A 27,962-nucleotide genomic window follows, 5' to 3' on the forward strand; every position below is an offset into this window, starting at 1 on the left:
TAACCTCTCCTGCTGCATATACTACCCAACATTACAGACTCTACTGAGTGGAGAAATAAAGTCTGCAATGAAACAGTCTCATCGTTACGGGACATAGTAGGGGTAGGCCGTGGCCCAACAATGGACCATGGCCCGGTTGCTACAAAACAATGGTGTAGAGTATACAGTATACTGCAGCTGTGGAGTGCAGACATTTTGATTTTTTGTAAACTGCAATAATCACAAATCTTATCAATGAATAGAAAATATTTGCTAACTCTAGTACAGATGATCAGTGTTATAAATTGCCTTTAAGGATTTTAAACCCTCAAGATTTTTCACCTTAATGCAGTCTATGCATTAAGGTGAAAAACCTTCTGTGTTGCAGCTTCCCCCCCAGAGCCCCCCTTTTTCTTACTTGAACCCACTCGTTCCAGCGACGAGCATGAGCCCAGCAGCTCCTGCCTCTGTCTCGAGTCCTCATTGGATAGATTGATGGCAGCAGGAACATCCGCTCCCGATGCTGTCAATCAAATCCAGTGACTCGCAGGTGAGGCAGAGTCCTGCTGTCTGTGTCGATGGACGCAGCAGCAGGACTTGGGAGCGCGCTCGCATGAGTGCCCCCATGCAAAGCGTCTCTCCGCTGGGGCACCCGATGAAGAGGAGGGGCCACGAGCGCGGCGGGGACACCCCAGAAAAGGAGGATCGGGATACGCTGTGCAAAACCCTTGCACAGAGCAGGCAAGTATGATATGTATGTTATTTTACAAAAAAAATTTACAATCACTTTAAAAGATAAGTTCACCTTTTCAAAAATAAAAATAATTGCACATCTTTTTGCAGGAAAAATTATGTGCATTTATTATTTTATTGGGAGCCTGAAAAGCTTTGCACCCACGATCAGCAAACTCTGTGTGTAAGCTGTGTGCCCGTACCTCATATGAGCGTTCAGTTACACACTGCAAGGAACTGTCAATGAACTACCGGAGTGCTGAACAGTGCCGTGGTAGTTCATTGAGAGCTACAAGCTGACAGCTGCAAAGGCTGTCTGTAGTTGTAGTTCACCATTTACAGAACACTGAATGAGTGAGGTGGCTGGGTGGGTGGAGCTCTGCAAGGCCGCGTCTTTTTTTTTTAATTGTGGCAGCAGACACAGGGAGAAGATCTCAGGTCTGCTGTCACATCAGTGATTTGGGGGTGTGGGGGCAGCTGCAGCACTAACATGTTACATGTTACACTCTGAATACGCGTGTAACATGTTAGAAAAGGTGAACTTCTACTGTATGCTGTGGTATCAGAACATTTTTGAATGTTTAGGTGAACATTAACCCTTGGGACCTTTGTAACTCTTATTGTTAATTCGTTTTGTCTTGTGGTTACAGAACAGCAGTATTTCTGAGGAGGAGAGAGATGTGTATGAAGAACTGCTCACACAAGCAGAGATACAAGGTCACATTAATAAGGTTAACAGTAAGTAAATCACAACTCTGAGGTGTTTCTCTCCTGAGTGGCTGCAACGACTGGAAGGTGAAACTGTGTGTTGGCGCTATAATAATGTATCGTTGCATGGGTATGTTGTTGCTATGCTGTTGCTTTTGTTTAACCTACAGCAATAGAAGCAAATGTTCCCGCTGCTTGCCGGTCTGCTTTATAATCTTGCTTCAAACTAAAAATGTTGTCTTTTACAGTTTGAGCCCTCTATAAGACACAAGCAATGTGATGCATTTTGCTTCCAGTCAGTGATACAGAAAAATATAGCAATAAAGGGGTAATTTGCTTTTATTGAAAGAGTGGGAAATGCAAGGCTATTATAGTACCCTGGCCCTGTATATATGATGCCACCATGCCCTGAAGCAGCCTTTCTCATCATGTTTAATATGGAGGAACCCTTGGAATAACTTTTTAGTCACCAGGAACCCCTGCTATTGATTACTATATCTACAGCTCAAGGTCATGTGTGTCACAGGGAAGAATGCTCTTTACACATGTGGTTATTGGGTAGAACCACCTCCTTGAAGATAGGTAAAAAGATAATTCCCTGCTCAAAGAACCCCTGGCAGCCTCTAGTGCAGCCTTTTTCAACTCTGGTTCCATCAGAGGTTGCTAGGAGTTCTGCCTCTTAGATGAGCAATGACTGACCACTTAGAATTTTTTAGCCATCTGAGGGATTCTTCCCATTGACCACTAATGTGCTTTCTTCCTTTTTTTTTTTTCATTCTTTATTTAAATTTTCCACTTATTTTAAGTACAAAGCAAAACCAAATGATAAAGGAGAACATAAGATCCAAAATACATTCATACCCTTCATATTTCACATTATCCTATCTTTCTCCCTTTGCCTCTCCATTTCTTCCAAAACGTCCCCTTCCCCCCCCGCCTACAGACCCATTACCTCGCTATAAATCCTAGATTGTTTAAAAATTTTCCAGCACTCCCATTTCTCTTAGAGTCTCTTACTTCCCCTTTCCTCCTCTACTCCAAGTCCTTCAATTTTATATCTTTCTTCTACTTTTCCTAGCCACTCCCTTTAGGTGCTTCTATTTCTTTCCATTTTCTTGGGATCAGGCTCTTTGCCGCATTTATCAAAGAGCTTGTAAGGGAATTTCTATACTCCTTAATTGGGGTATCTACTCCTTGGAAGAGACATAACCATGGGTTTTCTGGTAACTGGATTTTATTTATTACTTCAATATATCTTATTATTTCTCTCCAAAACTCTTTAATCCTAGAACAATACCACCATATATGTGCCATACTTCCCGTTTGTCCACACTCCCTCCAGCATTTCCCAGATTGTCCCTCCTGATATTTTGCCATTATATCTGGTGTCCTATACCATCTAACTAAAGATTTATAATTTTTCTATCATCTTACTATTTTCCGTGGATCTATGCACCATCTTCAATATTTTTTCTATATTTTGTTTCTCACCTCGTGGTCCTATTTCTTCTTCCCATTTTTTTTTATAAATGTGGGTATCTCCGCTTCGCATTCCCGTCTTAATACCCTGTAAAACTGGGCAATACCTGCGCTTTCTTCCTAGACACCATTGCACCAATGTACCATGAGCTGTAGATAAAGTAATCTATTAGCAGGAGTTCACTGAGATCAAAATGGTATTTCAAGGGTTCCTCCGTGTTAAAAAAGTTGAGAGAGGCTGCCTTAGAGGCTCCACGTTTTTAGTACCTATCAACATTATACAGGGCAAAGATATCACAGTGCTTGCTCAGAAAATGGGAGCTAAAAATGATTTGGCTATGGGTTAATTCTATTTGCTTTTTATTTAAAAGTAATATGTTTATGCTCTGTACTGATACTGTAGACCTCTCCCAGGGGAAACCAATTTAGCAAGCTTAGAAGCATTGCACCTTCCCGTCAATACAGCTGCCATTTATGAGCCATAGCAATGATGTTGCTAATACTAAAGATGGGGAAGGTTGGAACAACGGGTCACTAGTTTTTTTCTTTCAGCACTGTGATCTTTGTGATTACCCAATAGGGGGTTTGTTTTCAGGGGTGACCATTGTTAGGTGTTTGATTTAAAATTAGGTTAAAGGGGTTCCGGTTAAGTATTAGTATTAGCGTTTCGGAAGCATTTAAATGTTATCATAAACTTGTGCTGAGAGAAATGTGGAGGCAGCGGGTGCTGACATTTAAAAATTCTAGCTGCGTTGTTGTCGCACTGATTCCTTGGCTTCATAATTTTCAGAGTCATCGGGTAACAAGTTTGCAGCTGATATCAGATTCCAGATCTATGTGCTTCCAGGTCTGTAAATCAAAGTATTGAAGGCAAATTATTAGCAGGATAGTAAGGCAACTAGCGTTTTTAAAAGTAGAGATCTGCCATTCAACTTGTGTATTTATCTCAGCAGAAGGGGGGTTCTGTACTCCTCAGAGATCAGAGCAATTAATAATAATGCAGTACAAGCAGAGAGCACAGGAAACTATCAGCTGACAAGATTTCTGGAAGGATCAAAAGATATTTCTTTAATTATCACACTGGTATACCAAAAGCATTTATTGGTGCAATACTGTGTAACAGACCAAAAAGGGAGCAAATAAGTTTATTATTGTTGGGGTTTACATACGCTTTAGAAGCAGGGGTAAGTGTTTTTTTACCCTAATGCATTGCCCACATTATTGTAAAAAGCACACCACTACCTGTACCACTTTTCAATGAAGGCAGAAAGTCATTGCAGTGGCAAAAAAAGATGGCAAGTGAAGAAAACATGCAAAAAAAAAAAAAAAGTTGTGGCATTATTTAATAGGCGTGATTGCGTTTTGCAACTTGTTAAGAATGTCTTTCCTTTCAGCTAATGTAGCCTTAGTCCAAGTAAATGAGGCCATTGACAGGAATGATGAAGCTGGATTGTTGCAGGCTCTGATGCTTCCTATTCTCAGTATATTTGAAGTTCAACCACAAAATTCTCCCTGGTACCTGACTCAGTTGAGTACCGCCAAAGACCAAAAAACTCAGGTAATGGAGACCTAGTAGAACATCACGGCTCATCACTTCATGGCATTTTCTAATCATTGGCATGGTTTTATATTTCCTGCTATTAACCTTGTTATGCAGTGTGCTGTTGGAATACTAAAGAAACTTGGCAGCTCTGCTAGAAATGTATGTTTTATGAATGACCGCAGCTTGTGGGGCTAACCTGGAGCTGACACTGCTACTTTCTATTTAACAGCTTCACTTAGACGCATACATGCACTACACATGCATTAGGTTTGAATGAATTTCGGTAGGGTTGGATCTCCCTACATAGTATAATCCTGGACCCAATTAGTTACAATTCCCTTGTCATGCCAGCAGCTCAGCAAAACCACTCAGGCCACTGGCCTAAGAGAATCATTGTATTACTATAGAGATACTGCATTTTTGTATCGTGCCCTCCTTATGGGAATGTGTGTAGTCAGTTTGTCCTTTGGTAGCAGTATCTGATAAACTAAACTCAGTCCCTCCTTACTGTTATGAAATGAGGTTGGATAATTTTCACTCAGCATTAGGGCTCATGTTAAATTTGTAGTCAAATGTTGACATTTGCATTCAAAAGCACACATGTTCAAACTGGTGTTCGCCGTGTTCCCCTTCAGCTCCATTTATGTGTTGGAGCCCTCAGAAATACCTGGTACTACTTACAGGTATAGGGAAGCATATGACCCTCTACTACTATTCCCAGGATGCAGTGCTCAAGCCAGTGTGCCAGTCATCAAACCCACATACTATCACACGGGGAGAGGGTCATTAAATTGGACCTCGTATCTAAAATGCAAAATGTTCTTTTTAAGTGGACTTCCTGTAGAGAGAACAATAGTATACTTCCCTTTTCCTTGGCTTGCCTGTGGTGTTCTAGTTGAAGGTGATGTTATTCTTCTTCCAGCGAGATCTGGGGAATGTAGAGTAGCCAAGATCTCACTGAGAAGATACTCTTACACTGTGCTGCTGTATATAGGATTTGAGTACTCTCCATTCTCCAGAATCTCATCAACGGGAGGATAACATCACCCTCTTTTGCATTGAAGCCTGATGGAAACGTGATAAATGTAGTAATATCTTCCCCTTGATGCCCGTAAAGGTGTTTTTTTTTTTTTTTTACTACACTTATGCTGTTTTAGTAGGCGTGCACACTTAAAATGCGGTCCTTGCACAGAGCCCACTTCAACTCTGTGTTGGCTTTCCCATTTATCTTTATGGACTATTCTGCTCAAACTGGCAAAAGTAGTAATGATGTGCAAACTACAGTAGTCCCGAACAAAACAAAAAAACTTTTATGTAATCTGATTGTAGTAGGCTAAAATATGATTGGTTGCTGGAGATGCACTTTTCACATCCCACTTTGAACTGACTTTGCGAGTAAGCTCAGTGATAATGTAATTAATATTTGTACATCCTTTAATTGAAAGATTTACTTGCATAGAGTGATCTGTATGTAATATAATGGTAGAAGTGATCCCATTTGGTGAATTGTGAGAACAGTCACAAGAATGTAGTGTATACTTTCACTAAGAACTAGAAGTGGATTTGAATGCCTTCGTACTTAAAGCCTTATTATGGCCCATACACCAGCAGATCTGTGTACTGTATTGGGAGGGGGTTTTGTTTCGCAGCGCAAGATTTGTTAAAATTTAATTATTTTCAATGGATTTTTAGTTACTTTTTCAAGTAAGAAATACAAAAGTATAGACGGATGGTAAGCAAATATAGGTACTCCAGGAAAATCACAACATGGGCCACGGGGACCGAATATATTCAGACATGCTCAAAGATGGGATAACTCCCAGGGGTATCACCAGATGGACCAAATATGTAACCAAATATCCTCCATTTAGGAGCATGTACTGTATAGGGAGTTTAGTGAGGGGGTATGGTGAGGTTGTCCAGGAAGGGCTATCAGCAAAAAAATTGGTCATACAACCAAAATACAGTGCCTTGCAAAAGTATTCACCCCCCTTGGCATTTTTCGTGTTTTGTTGCCTCACAACCTGGAATTAACATGGATTGTTTGAGGATTTGCATCATCTAATTTACAGAACATGCCCACAACAAATAGGATAAAATAACAGAAAAAGTCAATGTGCATAACTATTCACCACCCTAAAGTCAATACTTTGTAGAGCCATCTTTTGCGGTTATCACAGCTCCAAGTCACTTTGGATAAGTCTCTATGAGCTTGCCACATCTTACCACTGGGATTTTTGCCAATTTCTGCCTTGCAAAACTGCTTCAGCTCCTTCGAGTTGGATGGTTTGCGCTTGTGAACAGCAATCTTTAAGTCTGACCACAGATTTTCTATTGGATTGAGGTTTTGGCTTTGACTAGGCCATTCCAACACATTTACATGTTTCTCCTTAAACAACTCAAGTGTTGCATTTGCAGTGTGTTTGGGGTCATTGTCCTGCTGGAAGGTGAACCTCCGTCCTAGCCTCAAATCACACACAGAGTAGTCCAGGTTTGCTTAAGAATATACCCGTATTTAGCACCATTCATCTTTCCCTCAGCTCTGACCAGTTTCCCAGTCCCTACTGCTGAAAAACATCCCCACAGCATGATGCTGCCACCACCATTTTTCACTGTGGCGATAGTGTTCTTTGGGTGATGTGACGTGTTGGGTTTGCACCAGACATAGCGTTTTCTTTGATGGCCAAAAAGTTCAATTTTAGTCCCATCAGACCAGAGCACCTTCCTCCATACAATTTGGGAGTCTCCCACGTGCCTTTTTGCAAACTCAAAACGTGCCATTTTGTTTTTTGCAAAATGTAATGTCTTTCTTCTGGCCACTCTGCCATAAAGCCCAACACTATGGAGCATACAGCTTATTGTCATCCTATGTACAGATACTCCAGTCTCTGCTGTGGAACTCTGCAGTTCCTTCAGGGTTACCTTCGGTCTCTGTGGTGCCTCTCTGATTAATGCCCTCCTTGCCCGGTCTGTGAGTTTTGGTTTGTGGCCATCTCTTTGGAGGTTTGCTGTTGTGCCATGTTTTTCCATTTGGTTATGATAGATTTGATGGTGCTCCTAGGGATCATCAAATATTTGGATATTTTTTTATAACCTAACCCTGACTTGTACTTCTCAACAATATTGCCCCTTACTTGTTTGGAGAGTTCCTTGGTCTTCATGGCAGTGTTTGGTTAGTGGTGCCTCTTGCTTAGGTGTTGCAGCCTCTGGGGTCTTTCAAAAAGGTGTGTATATGTAATGACAGATCATGTGACACTTTGCACACAGGTGGACATCATTTCACTAATTATGTGACTTCTGAAGGTAATTGGTTGCACCAGAGCTTTCTATGGGCTTCATAACAAAGGGGGTGAATACATACGCATATGCCAATTATCAGTTTTTTATTTCTGAAAAAATCGTTTTATGTATATATTCTAATTTTACTTAACCTGCTTAGACTATTGTGTTCTGATCCATCACATATAATTTGGATTAAAAAAACATTGATCTAAAGGCTGTAATGTAACAAAATAGGTAAAAAGCCAAGGGGGTGAATACTTTTGCAAGGCACTGTATCGTTACCAAAGGCCTAAGTTCTCTCTATAATGATCACCACTAAATAATGCTGGAGCACACTAGCAATTTTTTTAGTGAATGGTACACCCCGGTGCTGTCCCCAACTTCCAGCTCCCAGCCCACCATTAATACACCACCCCCGGGGGTGTTTAAAAATAGCTGGAGATCTACTTTAAGACGTTAAGAAATACATTTTGGGCAGAGTTGCTTATTAACTCTAAGAGGCTGGTCATAGATTTTCTGGGGCAATCATGTGTAGGTGTGATCTGACCACGTAAGGCAACAAATCTTTAACTGCTGACCACTGCAAAAAATGGCAGCGTGGTTGTGCAGCTTGTATAGTTTAATGTAGGAGGGGTACAGGGGAAAGGGGTACAAGTGAAATGGGATATATTGTGAAGAAAATTGGTGGCCATCAGATCCGGTTTTCAGTCCTGCCTGATCAATGTTCTCCTAATGGCTGTTGGCTGGCAGGTGTCCTTATTTCATGATAAACTAGAGCTGGGCGATTAAAAAAATAAATAAACTCAATTAATGATTCGAATCAAGTTTTCTTTTATTTTTTATTTTTTTTGTGATGGACACCGCACCGGTTCTGAGGAGCTGCGGGCAGGAGTTTTTAGGTGAGGCCACGGCTTCAGCCTAGTCCATGGCATCCGGCCTTGTGGACTAGGCCGAAGCAGCGGCCTCGCCTGTCGGGGTCGGCGCCCGCGCCAGTCCTGGTGAAAAAAAAAAAATCTAAAAAAATCTATTTGCTGAAATTTTGAATTGATTTGACCTCTCAACTCGATTCAAGATTTAAATCAATTTTTTCCCCAGCCCTACCATAAACATGATATTATCATATCTCATTGATAGGAACTACTTAGCCCTCTAGTATTCCATCTTTGTCACCCTTGTACAGGGGCACCTCAATTGATACTTCTGGTTCTTAGTGAAAACTCCAGCAGCAGTCCGTTATTACTAGCATATATAATGATGGCCTGCTCCTTCTCATGTCTAATCATTGTTGGCAGTCATGTTCTTTCTGCATTTTAGCTCCGTGGTTCTTCCAGCTGTAAATCATTAACTGAAAGGTTTCTCTTCTCCTGATCCCTAGAAAGCAGGTGTCCCCAGTTCTCTTGACAAAAGCGAGATACAGAAAGACGTTAGTGTTGCCAATAAGGAGGCTGAGGCTCACGTACTTAGTGAGTAATCCCAGAAATGTCTGTCCTGCACCTGAGTGTCAATCTTCATTAATCAGTGCATGCAGAAATGAAAGATTTGTTGATTAATACAGCACCAATTTTATGAATAAATGTTGTTTCTGTTACTGTCCTTCTCAGTGTTTCAATTGCTCCAATCACCACTCTGTGCAGTATTGGGAGTATTCTTTTTGTATCAGGTAGTTAACATTTCTTTGTTTCATTGTGTTCAGCATTTTCAGCAGCCAGTGAACCATACCTGCTGAAACTGCTTCACAGATTGCACGGCACTGAGCCACACCTGCAATATTGCTGCTCCTTTCATACCCTTCCTATTAGATCACTAGAGGAAATCACAAACCTAACACAGGTGTCTGAAGATAACAGCGCTCTGCGGTCTGACAAAAGTTCAGTTATACTTGGTCTAACTTGGGAAGAAAATCTGTATCATTCACAAATATATATGCAAAATATCTTTGCTTTTGGTGAACATCCTAAATTGTATTTTGTTATACAACATATCATAGAAATTTTCCAATCGCACATCTATCTTCTTGGATAGAGCTGGGATATAGGGATGCTGCAGCAACGATCTGTGTATAAACTGGTGATCAGTGTATAAAGAAGTATATGTCAATACACCATGGTCTGCCAGATGACAGGGACCTATGCAACTCCGAAACGTTCTACCCACACATGATGTGCTTTAGTAGAACCTTGAATCTGTAAGTGGATCCATGGTGTGCTGATGGCATACAGTTATGCTTCCTTGTTATCTAGCAGAGTTCTAGCTCTAAAGGAGCAGCTTACCTAAAAATATCACCTATCAACTCCTTATGTATGCTGTGGGGTTGATTTGGACCCCTTTCACATTGAGGGCTTTTTAGCACTAGAAATAGCCTCTAAATAGCAACTGAAAACCGCTTGCCATTCATTTCAGTGTGTCTTTTCACACTGGGGCGATGTGCTTGTGGGACATTAGTAAAAGTCCTGCAAGCAGCATCCTTGGGGGAGTTTGGGGGCACTGTAATGCTCTGCCCATTGAAATTAATGGGCAGTGCTTGGGAAGCGGCACAACACTGGCGTTTTTATCCCCTTCTTTTGGGGTTAAAATCGTCCCACTAGTGGACGAAAAGCGCCACTAAAACGGCTTTAGCGCTAATGCTGCTGCGGCCCCACTGTGAAAGGGGTCTTACTAAAACTGGAGAGTGCAAAACCTGGTGCAATTCTGCATAAAAACCAATCAGCTTTCAGTTTTTTTGTTTTGTTTTTTGTCAAAGCTTGAAATAATAATTGAATAAGCTGAAGTAATAAGCAGATAAATCATGATTTAAATCACTAGTTAAAAGGCTTGATTTAACCACTTTCAGACCGGACCATTTTGCTGGTAAATGACCAGAGGTCTTTTTACACTTTGGCACTGCGCTGCTTTAACTGGTAATTGCGCGGTCATGCAATGTTGTACCCAAACAAAATTTGCGTCCTTTTCTTCCCACAAATAGAGCTTTCTTTTGATGGTATTTGATTGCCTCTGCGATTTTTATTTTTTGCGATATAAACGTAAAAAGACCGCAAATTTTGAAAAAAAATGATATTTTCTACTTTTTGTTATTAGAAAAATCCAATAAACTCAATTTTAGTCATACATTTAGGCCAAAATGTATTCAGCCACATGTCTTTGGTAAAAAAAAAGTCAATAATTGTATATTTATTGGTTTGCGCAAAAGTTGTCACATCTACAAACTAAGGTAAGTTTTCTGGAATTTACGCAGCTTTTAGTTTACGACTGCCTATCTCATTTCTTGAGGTGCTAAAATGGCAGGGCAGTACAAAACCCCCCCAAATGACCCCATTTTGGAAAGTAGACCCCCTAAGGAAATTGATAAGAGGCATGTTGAGCCCATTGAATATTTTATTTTTTTGCCTCAAGCGATTGAATAATGACAAAAAAAAAATTATTTTTTTTTTTTTTACACAAAGTTGTCACTAAATGATATATTGCTCACACATGCTATGGGCGTATGTGAAATGACACCCCAAAATAAATTCTGCTGCTTCTCCTGAGTACGGGGATACCACATATGTGGGACTTTTTGGGAGCCTAGCCGCGTACGGGGCCCCGAAAACCAAGCACCGCCTTCAGGCTTTCTAAGGGCGTAAATTTTTGAGTTCACTTCTCACTACCTATTACAGTTTTGAAGGCCATAAAATGCCAAGATGGCACAAAACACCCACAAATGACCCCATTTTAGAAAGTAGACACCCCAAGCTATTTGCTGAGAGGCATGTTGAGTCCATGGAATATTTTATATTTTGCCACAAGTTGCGGGAAAATTACAAACTTTTTTTTTTTTTTTTTTTTTTTTCACAAAGTTGTCACTAAATGATATATTGCTCACGCATGCCATGGGCATATGTGAAATGACACCCCAAAATAAATTCTGCTGCTTCTCCTGAGTACGGGGATACCACATATGTGGGACTTTTTGGGAGCCTAGCCGCGTACGGGGCCCCGAAAACCAAGCACCGCCTTCAGGCTTTCTAAGGGCGTTACAGTTTTGAAGGCCATAAAATGCCAAGATGGCACAAACCCCCCCCAAATGACCCCATTTTGGAAAGTAGACACCCCTAAATTTAGGGGTACACTAGTGAGACTAGGTAATAAATGGCGGGTGCCCTGAAACTATAAAAAAATAACTAACCAACCAGCGTCACCTGTAACAGTTATATGGTGATCACTGGTGAAAGGGTTAACTAGGGGGCAATCAGGGGGCTTTATGCGGTAGTATATGGGGGTCCCTGGCGCTATAAAAAGCTGCGGCGAACCTAAATACCTACCTGCTTAACTAGCGTCACCTGTGACACTAATACAGCGATCAGAAAAACGATCGCTTATTAGGCTGGGTTCACACTGGAGCGATGCGGGAACGCCACGAATGCGCGGCGGGTTCCCGCATCGCATGCCTCCCGGCGGCAGTTCACACTGCCCTATGCGAACTGCTGGGAGTGTCAGTGAAATGTTACTGACACCCCCAGATCAGTTCGCATATCGCAGTGCGATCTGCAAACTCGGATCGCATGGTGTGAACACCCATGCGATCCGATTCTGCTGCGGGCCAAAAAAAGGGTCCCGTGCGAATTTGCGGCGGGTGCGGCGGGTGCGGCGAATGGCTGAACTCGAATCGCACAGAGATCGGATGTGATTTGCACTGCAGTGCGGTGCGAATCACATCCGTTCTCAAACCGCTGCAATGTGAACCCAGCCTTAGTGACACTGGCGACGGGGGGTGATCACGGGGTTAAACCTTTATTGGGGGGGTTAGGGGGGTACCTTAGAACTAAAGGGGGCTAACCCTAACTGCCCTAACAGTTATTAGTCACAAATGACACCCACCGGGTGATCAGGGGGTTAAACCTTTATTAGGTAATAAATGGTGGGTGCCCTGAAACTATAAAAAAATAACTAACCAACCAGCGTCACCTGTAACAGTTATATGGTGATCACAGGTGAAAGGGTTAACTAGGGGGCAATCAGGGGGCTTTATGCGGTAGTATATGGGGGTCCCTGGCGCTATAAAAAGCTGCGGCGAACCTAAATACCTACCTGCCTAACTAGCGTCATCTGTGACACTAATACGGCGATCAGAAAAATGATCGCTTATTAGGCTGGGTTCACACTGGAGCGATGCGGAAACGCCGCGAATCCGCGGCGGGTTCCCGCATCGCATGCCTCCCGGCGGCAGTTCACACTGCCCTATGCGAACTGCTGGGAGTGTCAGTGAAATGTTACTGACACCCCCAGATCAGTTCGCATATCGCAGTGCGATCTGCAAACTCGGATCGCATGGTGTGAACACCCATGCGATCCGATTCTGCTGCGGGCCAAAAAAAGGGTCCCGTGCGAATTTGCGGCGGGTGCGGCGGGGGCGGCGGGTGCGGCGAATGGCTGAACTCGAATCGCACAGAGATCGGATGTGATTTGCACTGCAGTGCGGTGCGAATCACATTCGTTCTCATAAACCGCTGCAATGTGAACCCAGCCTTAGTGACACTGGCGACGGGGGGTGATCACGGGGTTAAACCTTTATTGGGGGGGGTTAGGGGGGCACATTATAACTAAAGGGGGCTAACTCTAACTGCCCTAACAGTTATTACAGTCACAAATGACACCAATGCAAAAAAAAAAATGACATTGGTGTCACTGTGACTGGGGGGCAGGGGTAATTGGGGGGGTGATCGGGGGGTAAAGGGGGGGTGTGAGTGTGCCTGGCATGTTCTACTGTGTGTGTAGAGTGTTGGTGCAACTCACCGATCCGCTCTCCTCCGTGTCGGAACGAAAAATACCGACACGGAGGAGAGAATACATCACTTCCTCTCCTGTGTTTACATTACAGGAGAGGAAGTGATGTCACCGGGGATTTCCATTCGTCGAGAGCGATCGCGAGGGGGTGGCCATGAATGAATGGCCGCCCCCTCATCCCGGATCGCTCTCGAAGGGATGCCGACCGCCGCAGGCACCGGGGGGGGGCCCGATCGGGCCCCCCACCCGCGGGCAGGCAGGGACTTATATATATACGCCCATATGCCTGCCCGTGCCATTCTGCCGACGTATATCGTCGTGCGGCGGTCGGCAAGTGGTTAAATCAACTCTTTTTTTTAAATCATAATTTTTCAAGAGCACCTGTCATCTTTTCCCGCAGCGGCTCCTCCTCTGACCCGCTGTTGACTCACCGACAGTCCTATTCGCTTTAATGGGACGCCTGGTGATGTGGCAGTGACGCAACAAGGCGAGGGACGTGGTGGCAGCAGGTGAAGTGGATGCCTGCTAACGGGTGCTGCCATGATGGATCTGAAATGACAGGCGCTCTTTAAATGTAAGGACTAATTCTTGCTGGTAGTAAGAATATTTAATATTTGCAAACAAAATTCAGGTTTCCTATTTATTATTATTATTTAAGGTACTTGTATAGCGCTGTCAGTTTACGCAGTGCTTTACATTTTACATTGTTCATTATAGACATTGTACATTCACATCAGTCCCTACCCTCATCGGTTTATAGCCACGCTGCTTCAAACCTTATAACAGGAATTTGGGGCATATCCTTTTCTGTTCAGCATGACTGTACTTCTGTGCACAAATCCAGAAGTATAAGGGCATGGTTTGAAGAGTTTGGTGTGGAGGTTGTCAAGTGGACCACACAGACCTCAACTCTACTGAACACTTTTGCAATTGAAACACTGATTGCAACTAGATCCTTTTTGTCCCATGTCAGTGTCTGACCTAACAAACGCTCTTAGGGCTGAATGATAACACATTCCCACAGACACTTCAATTTTCTGTGAAAAACCATCCTAAAGCCCCATACACACTATCAGATTTTCTGCTGATTTTTGTCTTCAGATTTACCAAAACCATGTAGTGCAAGGGCCTGCCTGATTGCATACAAATTGAAATTCCTAAGGTTTGACCGCATATTATATGGTTTTGGTAGATCTGAAGGAAAAAAAAACAGCAGAAAATCTGATGGTGTGTATGGGGCTTAAGAGTAGAGGCCATTATAGCTGCAAAGGGGAGGTCAATGCCATACTAACGCTCATGGCTTTCACAGGGAATGTCCAACAAACTCATATAGGTGTCCACCAAAGTCTTGCTATGTAGTCTGTTCCTTCGATATTGATGGAGATTAAGCACCCTGATCCTCCCTACACAGACATTGCATGGGCTTCTTTTGTTCCTGTTGAGTTGCACAGATTAGAGGGAAAATACTAAGCTTTAAGCGATAGACCAGCCATAGAATATTGCTTGATTTCCCCATCAACACATTTAGGGAGCCATTGTGTTTTACCGGTGGAAGGGCGGGGGAAGATTTCTCCACCGGGAGAACACAGTGATTATTGCTAGTGGTTATAACAGCCACTAGCAATGATCACATGTAAAATCAAGGAGACTGGTTCTACCAAAGTTGATCAATCAACTTGTGTACTGTCAACCTGTCCATACCTGGTTCGAATCTCGACCAGTTTCTGTTGGAACAGTCTATGGCCGGGTTTAGGGTAAAGGATAGATACTCCATTAGGGGGATTAATAACTCAAAAGATCTAGAAGTAAGAGAATCCAGGCCGTGACTATACACTTTGCACTTACTTTTGGACCCCCCCCCCCTTCAACTGCAAAGTGTATAGTATAGTGTTCATAGTCTAATTTACATTTATTATTTAGCCATACCCATGTGACTTCCTGTTCATCATTTTTATTGAAGTCTCTTTAACCTCTTTCCAGCTCAACCTTACCTAAAAGGGCTTGCAAAACAAGTCAATTAGCATTTTCCATATAGCTATATAAAAGACATATCTATTTTTGAAAGAATAGATTTTTACCTGGAAATTTTGTATACATGTTTGTGAATGTAATCTACAGCATCCATCTGATTATATAAGAGAATATACTGTTAATTTGACAAATTAGCAGGTTTGTGGAAAATTGGAAGACACCGTGATTAATTTGATGCATTATATTATGAAAAAAAAATACCATTATATTTAATAGGAATATTCTGCTAGCTTTTCCCTATGGTTTGAAAGGAGTCCGATACTGCCTGTATTTGTAAAGGTGTCATCTTCACAGTTCACAATAATGTACATGAGGTTTCAAATGGGGAAACTGAATTTTATAATAGAATTCATAGTCATGTTCTCATCCATCTACAGTCTCTATAATAGTAGCATATTAAAAATAATATACCATATTACCCTTTTTAACAGCCGTTGCTTATCTCCCTGTTACATCTTTGTATAAGTTTAATACATTAATTGAATTGTGAATTTTGTACACATCAGTCAGTTGAGAACCTCATAGTGTTACCACAGTCTACATTTCAGTGATTGTTTCATGTGCAACATGCATCCCAGTGTAACTGTCCTAGTAGTAATTAAGTAGTGTTCAAAAAATAAAATGTATATCTTTAGGTAGCTGTAAAGGTAAGGTACCCATACATGGGGTTGGGGTAATAAACATTCAGCAAGTGTCAAATGTTTCAATTTGAGAAAAGACGATTTACCACTCGCGTACCTAAAACTCTCAGCTCCGGCACCTTGGCATGAACATTAGGAAATTGTTGGTAGACATGCACACATACTGATCTAGTCTGACAAAGATGAACAAAGTTAAGCTTTAAAGAGTTAGTTCAGGTTTACTTACTCTTCCCAAAAATCTCCTTTTTACATTACATTGTCCCTAATACATTACCATGCTGTGCTCCATAGTGTAAATAAATGCTTACTCATGAACAACCAGTACCAACTCCATTCCCAACCCACCTATGTGCAGTCCACTTTCTCTCTCACATCTCAGGGTTCTGCAAGAGAGAGAGCAGACTGCCCATGAGCGGGTAGGGCACAGAGCCAGGGAGTGCTTGTTCATGGATTTCCAGGGCCCCGCATCCAACACTTAATATGTCCTGCCATCTGCAGTATGGACAGTGGTGCACAATTATGTGAGCAGCTGAAAAATTAAGCATTTATTTACAAAACTGAGCACAGCATGGTACCGTGTTAAGGAAACTAATGCATAGTGAGGTCAAGTAAGTCCAGGGGAACTGAACTGGCCCTTTAAATTTAAAGTACATCTATAGCCAAAATGGCTTTTAAATGTTTCCCCTAAAATGTTTTAGCTATAGATGCACTTTAGCTCTCTGCGTATACATAAACTGCTAGTCATCGGAAATGGTCCAAATCCTATGTGTGGGTATCTTTTATTCTAATTTTTTATTATAAAGAGGGTTCTAAATCGTTAAATTGTTTACTAACCTGCATAGTGCTAACTGTGCGCTTTAATCCCCAATGACTAAATTGTAGATCTTCCATGTTGTCCTGTGCGGTGTGCCTGCATGAGTGCATCTATCTGTCTTTGTTCTAGTTTGCCCAAAACAAGAGGGCTTGTGTTGTCATTTTAAAGACCATACTAACATTATGTACTGCTTGGTACTGTTTGAATGGACGTGTGTGAGTTTAACATATGGCTGAAACTTATTTTCTGTTTCATTATGTTAGTGTATATAAGAAGGTTGAATCATGGTTACATAATAATCGCCTAATTGTCATTCTTTTTTAATCCTTTTTAATTTAATTTTTCCTCTTATGAGGGGAGAAAATATACCAATGTTGCCTATTTAAAGTTTTAAAGTGTAATTGTGGCATCTTAAGAGATCAGAAACAGGTGTCTGTACAATTACTGGGACTGTGTACTGGGAGCACCAGAACCAAGTGACTATATAATGTTCTTTCCAAACAAAGATCTTTCCAACCAAAGATATATCCTTGCTTTCCTAGTATTCATTAAATATGATGGCTGCCTTATTGACCAATAGAGAAGTGTGGGGGGAGGGAAGGGATAGGTCAGAGCAGGTCCATGCAAGCTTTGTTTGCAATTTAAATAATATAAGACCCCAAGGTTTTGTTAGAGCTTTGGAAATCACTTAACTATGTTCCATTCAGTTGAAGCTTTCAATGCACCATAGGTTTGCTTTAAAGATCTTATCTACCCAAAAATGGTATTCTTTGAGCTGGCACGAATTGGTTAACTCACACACAGGTTTCTAATTTTTCTTGGCCTTACCAGTAACAAAATCGCCATTCTTTCTGTTTTTTTTTTCCCCTTCCCAAAATGCTAAAATGAGAGTTTCCCTTTCTCACAGATGGATTTCTCAGTTGTTTGTTGATTTTGCATTGGTGATGTCCCAATAGTGGCAGTTGCCATTATTAAGGAAAGTAAATAGTTTGGTAGTCACATAATAATGGTTATTTTTGTATAGCAAAAAACTGTATTTAAATGTTCTTTTGGGGGTTTGTACCTCAAATCAACTGTCATGATTTGTCTTTAACAGTCATCATGATTAACAGCACTTGGAACTGCTGGTTGTTCCTGAAAAAAAGCTGTGCAACTCTGTTTAGAAACCCGGTTAAAAAAAATGCAAAGGGCATACTGGCAGTGATTTATAGTGGCAAGGTTAGACTTGGTTCAACCAACCTTCTATAATTGTCATTCCACCGAAAATTGATATTTTAGTTGTTTGATTGTAGTTTGAGTCAACCAATAGCTTCTTCCTCAGGAAACTCGGTGGTTAGACCACTGTCCATAAATTCAAAGGTTTTGGTCCTTTTTGACCCTTCATTCACTAACATTATGGAGCATGCAACAGTAGGATTGATGCACTCATTGCTTTAGCAAGAAGGAGAAAGGCCTATGGTCTTTGGGGATATTTAAATGCTTAGTAGATTTAGGGACTACGATAATGATTCAGCTTCACCATTCCAATAGTTTAAAATCCTACTTTTTTCAGTAAACCTAACCACCCCCCACACTTAGTCCATATGGTGTGTTTTCAGTCTTGGTAAGTATCCCTTTTTCATGTTTAAATCTGTTCTCTAATTTCCTTTTATTTCCATTGCTGTGCTGAAATCTAGCTTTAGGAGCCGTGGAAAAGATAAATAATGCAATACGCAGTGGCGATTCCTCACAAACAATGGCGGCTCTGCAGGTTCCTGAGGCTCACCTACCAGCTGTACATCCCTTTGCAGAGACTTTGTACCAGATTGAGCTGCTCAGCCTGCAGAAGCAAAATCCTGAGGTAGGAGTCATCCCACAAACACACGTTTAGTATGAGATCATGTAACTCTTCCTGACAGATCAGTAATTGTACTGTGGGTGGTGGGATGAGGAGACTGCCAAGCAGAAAAGACAAAAATAACAAGTCAGCGTGCTTCTGTAGAATCTTCTGTACTGCTATTGTGGGGGAAATAAACAACTTAGAAATGAGTGAGAAATGTATATGTGATGATAATGTGTCCAATTACATGAAAAACCTTCAGAGTTTACACCTGTTATGTATGTTTACTGCATGGAGCATTATGTAAAGAGGAACGTCACTTAGTTATTTACAGTATAGCTAAACTTGTAACTTGACTTTAAAAAAAAAAAAAATGCATCCTAAAAAAAAAAAAAAAAGAAAAAAAAGATAAACGCTTTTTAAAACTCAACTGGCCAGATATGTTATATTTTTTACTTACCGTAATAGAGGACCTCAGTCAAGTGTTTATTGCAGTCCTTGTGGTGATTTGTCCTCGTTTCCTGTCCCAGGGACAGGGTGTCTCAAGGACAGGAGCGATGGTAGAAAGGGACATAAAAAAAAACACTCTTATTAAGTAAGGTTGGGAAAGAGTTACAACATCTTTCAGCTATTGCTTTCTGTATTGTCCTTTCCCTATGACCTGCACCCTCCTGTTGCTTTTTTGGGTTTCCCCAAGACAGGAAGTCGGGGAAATCTCCCCACTGATGACATAGATAGCAATACCTTTTCCATTAAAAATAGTTTTATACTGTTTTGGCTGGACTTTGACTTTAAAGGGTCCCCAATAGCAAGTGCTAACAGGCACATTTGGAAAAATAGCAAACGTCTAGGACAGACTCCACGAACATAAACTGCGTTTCCATGCAATGTCCTGTTTTTAGGATATGCAATCATTCTAGGTGACAACGTGCAGAGTGGGCGCACACACAGCATTTTGTTTTAGAATGGAATGTCCTGGCTGTGTATTTACAGAAGTTAAAATAGTTGAATGTGGTTGCATGCAGTAGAGTCAACATTTCCTTGCTTGGAAACAAAATCATCATCGCCTTCCTTTCTGATGTAAAGGTTAAAAAAAATGATAAACACACAGTCCACTTACCCAGATAGTAGCAAAGTCACATTATGAGGCATCAATAACTTGACGTGTGTGTGTGTGTATGTGGTCACAATACATGTACTGTTGGTGGAGCAAAAGTTTGGGGAAAGCTGGACTGTTGCAAACAACATTACAATCCATAGACCGGGACAGGGCAACACAGAAGATATGAGGGAGAATAGAGAAACTATAAAACAAAAAAGAACGGAGCCTGGAAAGGCGAATCGTTCTCCTTTTTTTAATTTAAACCAGATGAGGTTTACTTTAATAAGTATGCTTTATCATTTGCAAATAGAAAATGTGGGGTAAGTCCACTTTGGTTTGCAAATCCATCCAAGTTCTACATAGTTTCATAGTAAGTAAGGTAGAATAAAGACACCAGTCCATCCAGTTCAACCTGAGTGAGTGTCTACGCCTATCCCTGTACATTGCACACTCACATTGGTCCCTACCCTCAAGGAGCCCACAATCTAAGGTCCCCATTCATATACTAGGGCCAATTTTGCCCAGAAGCCAGTTAACCTACCTGCATGTCTTTGGAGTGTGGGAGGAAACTGGAGTACCCAGAGGAAACCCACGCAGGCACAGGGAGAACATGCAAACTCCAGACAGGTAGTGTCATGGTTGGGATTTGAACCAGCGACCCTTGTTACTGCTAGGTGAGAGTGATAACCACTACACCACTGTGCCGCCACATAATGTTTTTTGTAGCATTGTATCAAGCATATCATTGAACAATTAACATATACTTTGTCAACAGAACTACTTAACGCAAGAACAGCTGTTTATTGCTGTGGAGATGTTATCTGCTGTTGCGCTGCTGAATCAAGCTCTTGAGACCAGTGACGTAAACTCTATCAATGCACATCTTGCCAGCCAGGCCATAGGTTTCAATAATTTGGAGGAAGACAGCATGCAACGGTTGGTGTCATTAATATTGAAGATTGTGTATGACTGAGGGCTTTCCTTAGCCTCTAATAAATGGTGGTGATGTAATACACTAAGGACAGACATTTTAAATTATGAGACAACTGTATTTTAATTATTGGAGACCAGTTCTACATATGTCCAAGACACCTCTTTATAAGATAGAGCATCAGAGTTGTCCCTGGTGTTTACAAACTGATTGTGTACTGATTCGCTGTACATAATATATGCTCTTTCTGCATGTGGCAGGCTCTCTTTGCTGCACTCATTCATATGTGAGTTTGGGCCTTCAGCTGTTCAGTAATACACATTAAAAAAATGTATGTTTATAATGCTGGCCAAATATTGATTTAACCCAACTCCAGACAAATGTTTAAGTTTAGTGGGGAAGAGGTTGAAAGACTTGGCTTTTTAAAAAAAATGTTATTCTGTTTCCTGATTCTGGATTTTGGGGGATCCGACCAGTATCACGTTAGGATCTGGAGGAAAATTGGGTCAAGGGCAGCAATTAAACCACATTTTCTGGTTGAGTAATGCAGAGTTGAAACGTCTTTCAGGCTGTGTCACCTCACTGCATTTAGTAGATGATAAAAAAAAGTGTGATGCTACCTCATAAATCACACACACTTTTTTTTTTTTTTAACCACTTCCCGACCAGCGCACGACGATGTACGTCGACAGCATGGCACGGGCAGGCATATTGGTGTACATGTACGTCCAATATTCGTTGCCGCCGTGCCATCGGGAGCGCGCCGCCAGCGGCGCGCTCCCGCGCTGGTCGGGACCCCCGTGAGTCCGGTCGCGGGACCCGCGGACTCGATCGCCGCGGGCATCCCCGCGATCGTCTCACGGAGCGGCCGAATGGAGGAAATGCTGTATAAACAACATTTTCCCATTCTGCCTAGCAACTAGTGACGCTGATCTCTGCTCCATGTGATTGGAGCAGAGATCAGTGTACACTAAATGAAAGCCCAACCCCCCCACAGTTAGTAACACACCCCTAGGAACACTTAACCCCTACACTGCCACCCACAGGTTAACCCTTTCACTGCCAGTGTCATTTACACAGGAATCACTGCATTTATATAGCAGTGATTACTGTATAAATGACAATGGTCCCAAAAATGTGTCAAAAATGTCCGATGGGTCCCCGACAATGTCGCAGTCACAATAAAAATCGCAGATCGCCGCCATTACTAGTAAAAAAAAAAAAATAATAAAAAATTATTAATAAAAATGCTATAAAACTATCCCTATTTTGTAAACGCTATAACTTTTGCGCAAACCAATCAATAATCGCTTATTGCGATTTTTTTTTACCAAAAATATGTAGAAGAATATGTATCGGCCTAAATTGAGGGAAAAAAATGTTTTTTTATATATTTTTGGGGGATATTTATTATAACAAAAAGTAAAAAATAATGCGTTTTTTTCAAAATTGTCGCTCTATTTTTGTTTATAGCGCAAAAAATAAAAACCGCAGGGGTGATCAAATACCACCAAAAGAAAGCTCTATTTGTGGGAAAAAAAGGACGTCGATTTTGTTTGGGAGCCACGTCGCACGACCGCGCAATTGTCAGTTAAAGCGACGCGGTGCCGAATCGCAAAAAGTGGTCTGGTCTTTGACCAGCAAATTGGTCCGGTCTGAAAGTGGTTAAGCTGATCGCCTCTCATGAACCTTTCAAACAAACAAAATTGCAATAATGAAGTGATGATGAAATCCTAATAAATCTTCATAAAGAAAGACAAGTCCAATCACCGTGGTTCAAAGAAAAAAAAATTATATATATATATCTTGTCCTTCAAGTGATGCTCCACCACAAATCATGCGTGAGAAATGCAAACTCACCAAAGCTGAAAATTATAAGCGCCTAATGTCTGAATAATTATTCAAGCACTTCCGGACCTCACAATATTTCATATTAAAAATTTTAAGTCAGGTCATACATATTCATAGCTCTCAACTGTCCCTAATTTCGAGGGACTGTCCCTGATTTGGAGCAATGTCCCTCATTCCTCCTCATTTTTCCCTCATTTTGGTCTGATCTATATAGATGTATATAAAACACCCTTTTTATATATCAAAAGGTGTTTTCCAGTGCTAAATCTTTCATCTGATTTCTAAACTGTTGCATTTATAAATTCCAAAAGCCAATATAAAGGAATAGTAGTGGTAAAAAAAAAAAAAAGCACTTGTGGGTTTAACCAATCTTGTTTTTTTTTTTTTTGTACAATTCTCCTTTAAGGGGGCATGACAAGGGGTGTGTCTTATGCCTGCATACTTTTGCTGATAGGTGTCCCTCATTCCCCACTCAAAAAGTTGGGAGGTATGCATATTGGTGCCTCACCTGACTAAATGCACTAAGAATTCAGAATAGGATCTATACACAATCAATTCAGTACATTTTAAAACATCATAACAATTCATCAAAATTCAAGTGCACTTCATGTAATTATTCATTTGACAATATAAAACCATATACACTTTAATAAACAATTCAATACTAAATTTTAAAATAAAATCTTGGTAACCACCTCTTGTGCTTTAACTTTTCCTTCCAATGCCATCTAGTGGACAAGTGTAGAATTGCATCAAGGAATTTTAATATAAATATAAACATAAAAAATATATATATATATATTCATATGCTTCTGTTCAGGTATATAGATAAATATTCTAGTAATGTGGTGGAGCATCACTTGAAGGACAACACTTATATATATATATATATATATATATAAATCCTTTTGAACCATGGTGATTGGATTTCTCTTTCTTTGTGAAGATTTATTAGGAATTCATTATTGCATTTTTTTATTTATTTTTTATTTGAAAAGTTCATGAGAGGTGATCACACACCATTTTATTTTTCGAGCTGATTTATGAGGTAGCATCATCATCTACTAATTTATATTGAGTGGTTCATTCACTTTTAAAGGGGCAGCTTCACAGTCTATACTATACATGAATTCTCTGGCACCATTTCTTGTCACTTTAAATACACATTGGTCACCTCCACTGCATGTCTAGGACAGTGTTTCTCAACCTTTTTTTCAGTCAAGGCACCCTTTAAAATTCTGCACAATCTTGTGGGACCCCATTCTAAAATGTAAAAAACAAAATTAATAGTTTTACATAACACAAAACCCTCCATGCACATAGGACACTCAACATTAAAGCTGATTTATTTTTACAAAGCAAACAGACCTTTGCAAACAGGTACTGGCTATCTGTTTCTCTCCCCGATTCAGCTAATGTGACCCCAGTGCTGACAGGGAGGGGCAAACAAGGTCGTCCTCAGGTGCCTGATGCCCTCCATATTACCTTGCAATTCTGCACAATAAAAACTTGGCTTTGTTTGATAACAATAGCAGGTTGGATCCACTTGCTGGCTTGTCAACAATTTTTGTCAGTTCTTAGGCATTTTTCCATAGCACCCCTAAGGAGCCCAAATGGAATCCTAGATGAAAGACTGGTCTAGGGCACAGTTGTTTAAAATTTTAAACTTTGAAGTTCTAACTCATCCCCACTTAAATACTTAACATTGGATGCCCAGTCAAATGGCTGATCCAGTTTTGTATTCCCAGAATTTGTACATGTTATACATTTTCTTTATCATGTATTATCATATCAACATGCCTTATTTTTTTTCTGACCTGTTTGTGCAAACCCTTTGGATCCCAAATAAATTATAAGAAAAAAAAAAATTGTTGCCAACAAAATGTGTCCACTAATTGAACCCTGTGAGGTGGCTGCTCCTTGTAACATGGAGGTATGCAATTCTTAAAAACTGAATCAGTAATACATTCACCATAAAATGCAATTGCAATTTTAATCAATTTTGTATGACTGAAAATACTGATTGATCCCTTTTTTTTTTTTTTTTTTTATCAAATATAAGCAGACAAAGGGAGGAGACTACTCTAAATTTGGGCTCATTCACTTGGGCATACTTCAGTGTACACCAGTGTGAGAGCCGTGTTTACTCACACGGGATCCCCGTGCAGTTGGTCCCATTCATGTGGTTTGGGATGCAGCAATTTGATAGCCATGCAGATGCGGTTACGTGGCCCTCCACATACACTGTCTGTGCCATGCACCCATATGACTTTTAAATTGGGAGCAGTGACTGTGTCCCAATTGACTTGAATGGGACTGCCTACACAGGGATACACTGAACGCCTAAGTTTGCCCATGTGGGCAAGCATGACCATCACATGGGGAGTACACTATAGTAAACAGATGTTAATAAGGCCTTGCTAAGGGGAATAGAGGGTATAGAGTAAAAAATTTATTGTGTTTTCCTATGGTAAATTTTATATTTTGATTTTATCTTGTATCATTTTTGTGTGAGGCCAGGGAACATCTGCTGCTTTGCTCTGAAGCTTACTGACAAGGTAATAAATTCAGGAACGCAGAGGAGTCTATGGGTTAAGGATTCATTTAGAACTGCAATTTCCCGCTAAGATACTGTTTATGTAGAGTGGGGCAAAGTGTGGGAGAATATTGTATTTTGCATATAACAATGACATCTTTATAGCTTTTTCTCTAATGCCATATAATGGGCATTGTTTATCTTGGCACCCTTTTATCTGTTAGGCAATAAGTGAATCTTTCCTTATTTTAGTTATGTTGGCAAGTTGGTGTCTGGGAAGAAGGAAGCTGCAGCACAAGGACAAAGCTATTTAAGTTGGAATGAAATTCAGAATTGCATAGATGCAGTCAACAGCGATGTCCAAGAGGAACATGAAAGTAAGTTACCGTATTTGTATCATAAGGCTAGATTAAAGTGTATGTCAGGACAAATAAGTAAATCTTGTAAGAATATACACATTTGTTTACGTTTCTGTTTTGGGATTTAGATGATCTTTATTGATTTATTTTCCACATTCAGTCCTCCTGCACACAGGGCGTTAGAAAAAATGAGCTGCAAAGCCACTACAGACGGCAGGAAAAGTGGCCTTAAAAACGCACTTTTAGTAGCTTTTTGCATTGGCAGTAATGCGTTTAGCAGTTTCTCTGCTTTTTCTATTTTCCACTCCCAAATACAATTACTACAGTCATATGACATGTCAAAAACAATTGGTAATAGTGGGTTATCCTTGCGCTACAATGGTAAATTCAAGAAAACTGGTATGGTTGCAGCAAAAACACCGACAGAGGTGCAAACCCTCCCCTCAAGTCATAGTAAGTGAACAAAAATGGTGTTGCGCTCCACACAAAATTAATTAAATCTAATAACAAAATTGATAAATAATCGCATAGAATCTTAAAGACGCACTTATGCGATTAAAATTACTTTAAATTATAACTACAAACTTTTGTGCTAAAATTTATACCAAGTGATTAGTAGGGTGTTCAGAATATACACTTATTCCTAGTGTTGTTCATAAAAGAGAAATCTAAATGATCTATACAATCATAGTAAAGTGCAAGTGAAATCATACAGATAAAATCGCAAATCCTGATAATAACACTTCAAAAGAATCGTGAAATCAAACAAATGTGTCTCAGTCCATGAAAGTGCATCTAAGTGCCAACGTGTATACAGAAAACTTGTGTAAAGGAAAAATAAATACACAATAAAAGAATATAACCAGATATGTGAAAAATATATCAAAAAGTAAAAAGACAATAATCCAAAAAAAGGGGGTTCCTAAAAGTGTCTCTTAGTTAGCATAAAGGACTAGTAATTCAGTTCATGCAAAAAATAAAGTGAATCCACGCTGTGCTATGTGAAGGGTTAATCCTATGAACAACCCCGGGATAGTTCCACCAGTGATCTTGCGGCTCCTCAAACGTGGGTGCTCACACACTGAGTGCAGTGGGTACCTTACCTCACTGCTGTCAGTTAGACAGCAATATACTCCAAAATATCAGGTATATCCTCGATTGGGATGTATGTCCTCAGCAGGTACACTCCAATGATTTGCGGTGTATATCCTAAGTGCAGTGTAAGCGCCCCAAAAACTTTTCCTCCAGATACTCCGCAAAGGATCACAAGTCAGACCCAAGAAAGAGAAAAAGGGGCTCCAATAGTGAAGTACGTCACACAAATACTTTATTATAAAAAGGACCAAGTCCTGGGTACTCACATTTATGTAATAAAATTCAAACGTTTACAGCTAAAAACAACGAACGGCTTCCTCGTTCGTACCCCGGACGTCACTTCCGGTGTCCTCCTAGGCCAATCCTACGCGTATCGTCATTGATCACGTGACTTCATCATCCCTGATGAAGTCACGTGATCAATGACGATACGCGTAGGATTGGCCTAGGAGGACACCGGAAGTGACGTCCGGGGTACGAACGAGGAAGCCGTTCGTTGTTTTTAGCTGTAAACGTTTGAATTTTATTACATAAATGTGAGTACCCAGGACTTGGTCCTTTTTATAATAAAGTATTTGTGTGACGTACTTCACTATTGGAGCCCCTTTTTCTCTTTCTTGGGTCTGACTTGTGATCCTTTGCGGAGTATCTGGAGGAAAAGTTTTTGGGGCGCTTACACTGCACTTAGGATATACACCGCAAATCATTGGAGTGTACCTGCTGAGGACATACATCCCAATCGAGGATATACCTGATATTTTGGAGTATATTGCTGTCTAACTGACAGCAGTGAGGTAAGGTACCCACTGCACTCAGTGTGTGAGCACCCACGTTTGAGGAGCCGCAAGATCACTGGTGGAACTATCCCGGGGTTGTTCATAGGATTAACCCTTCACATAGCACAGCGTGGATTCACTTTATTTTTTGCATGAACTGAATTACTAGTCCTTTATGCTAACTAAGAGACACTTTTAGGAACCCCCTTTTTTTGGATTATTGTCTTTTTACTTTTTGATATATTTTTCACATATCTGGTTATATTCTTTTATTGTGTATTTATTTTTCCTTTACACAAGTTTTCTGTATACACGTTGGCACTTAGATGCACTTTCATGGACTGAGACACATTTGTTTGATTTCATGATTCTTTTGAAGTGTTATTATCAGGATTTGCGATTTTATCTGTATGATTTCACTTGCACTTTACTATGATTGTATAGATCATTTAGATTTCTCTTTTATGAACAACACTAGGAATAAGTGTATATTCTGAACACCCTACTAATCACTTGGTATAAAT

At 40.6% G+C, this 27,962-nt stretch overlaps 1 protein-coding gene across 4 annotated transcripts in view; it reads left to right on the forward strand.

The window, feature by feature from the left end:
- The window catches only part of IQGAP2 (IQ motif containing GTPase activating protein 2), a 401,604-nt gene that overhangs the window by 223,341 nt on the left and 150,301 nt on the right, over window positions 1-27,962 (forward strand). For 3 of the 4 annotated variants that reach the window (XM_077462564.1, XM_077462563.1, XM_077462565.1), the window contains 6 exons: window positions 1,362-1,449; window positions 4,293-4,456; window positions 9,099-9,186; window positions 18,646-18,809; window positions 20,666-20,826; window positions 25,461-25,585. In XM_077462564.1, the coding sequence (XP_077318690.1) occupies window positions 1,362-1,449; window positions 4,293-4,456; window positions 9,099-9,186; window positions 18,646-18,809; window positions 20,666-20,826; window positions 25,461-25,585 (790 nt within the window). The remainder of the gene's footprint in view (window positions 1-1,361; window positions 1,450-4,292; window positions 4,457-9,098; window positions 9,187-18,645; window positions 18,810-20,665; window positions 20,827-25,460; window positions 25,586-27,962) is intronic. The other variant, XM_077462566.1, reaches the window with a different exon arrangement.

Source organism: Lithobates pipiens, unplaced genomic scaffold (assembly GCF_037356315.1).
Source record: "Lithobates pipiens isolate NorthernLeopardFrog02 unplaced genomic scaffold, aLitPip1_a1.2 Scaffold_3, whole genome shotgun sequence".
In the NCBI taxonomy this organism is placed as follows: Eukaryota; Metazoa; Chordata; class Amphibia; order Anura; family Ranidae; genus Lithobates; species Lithobates pipiens.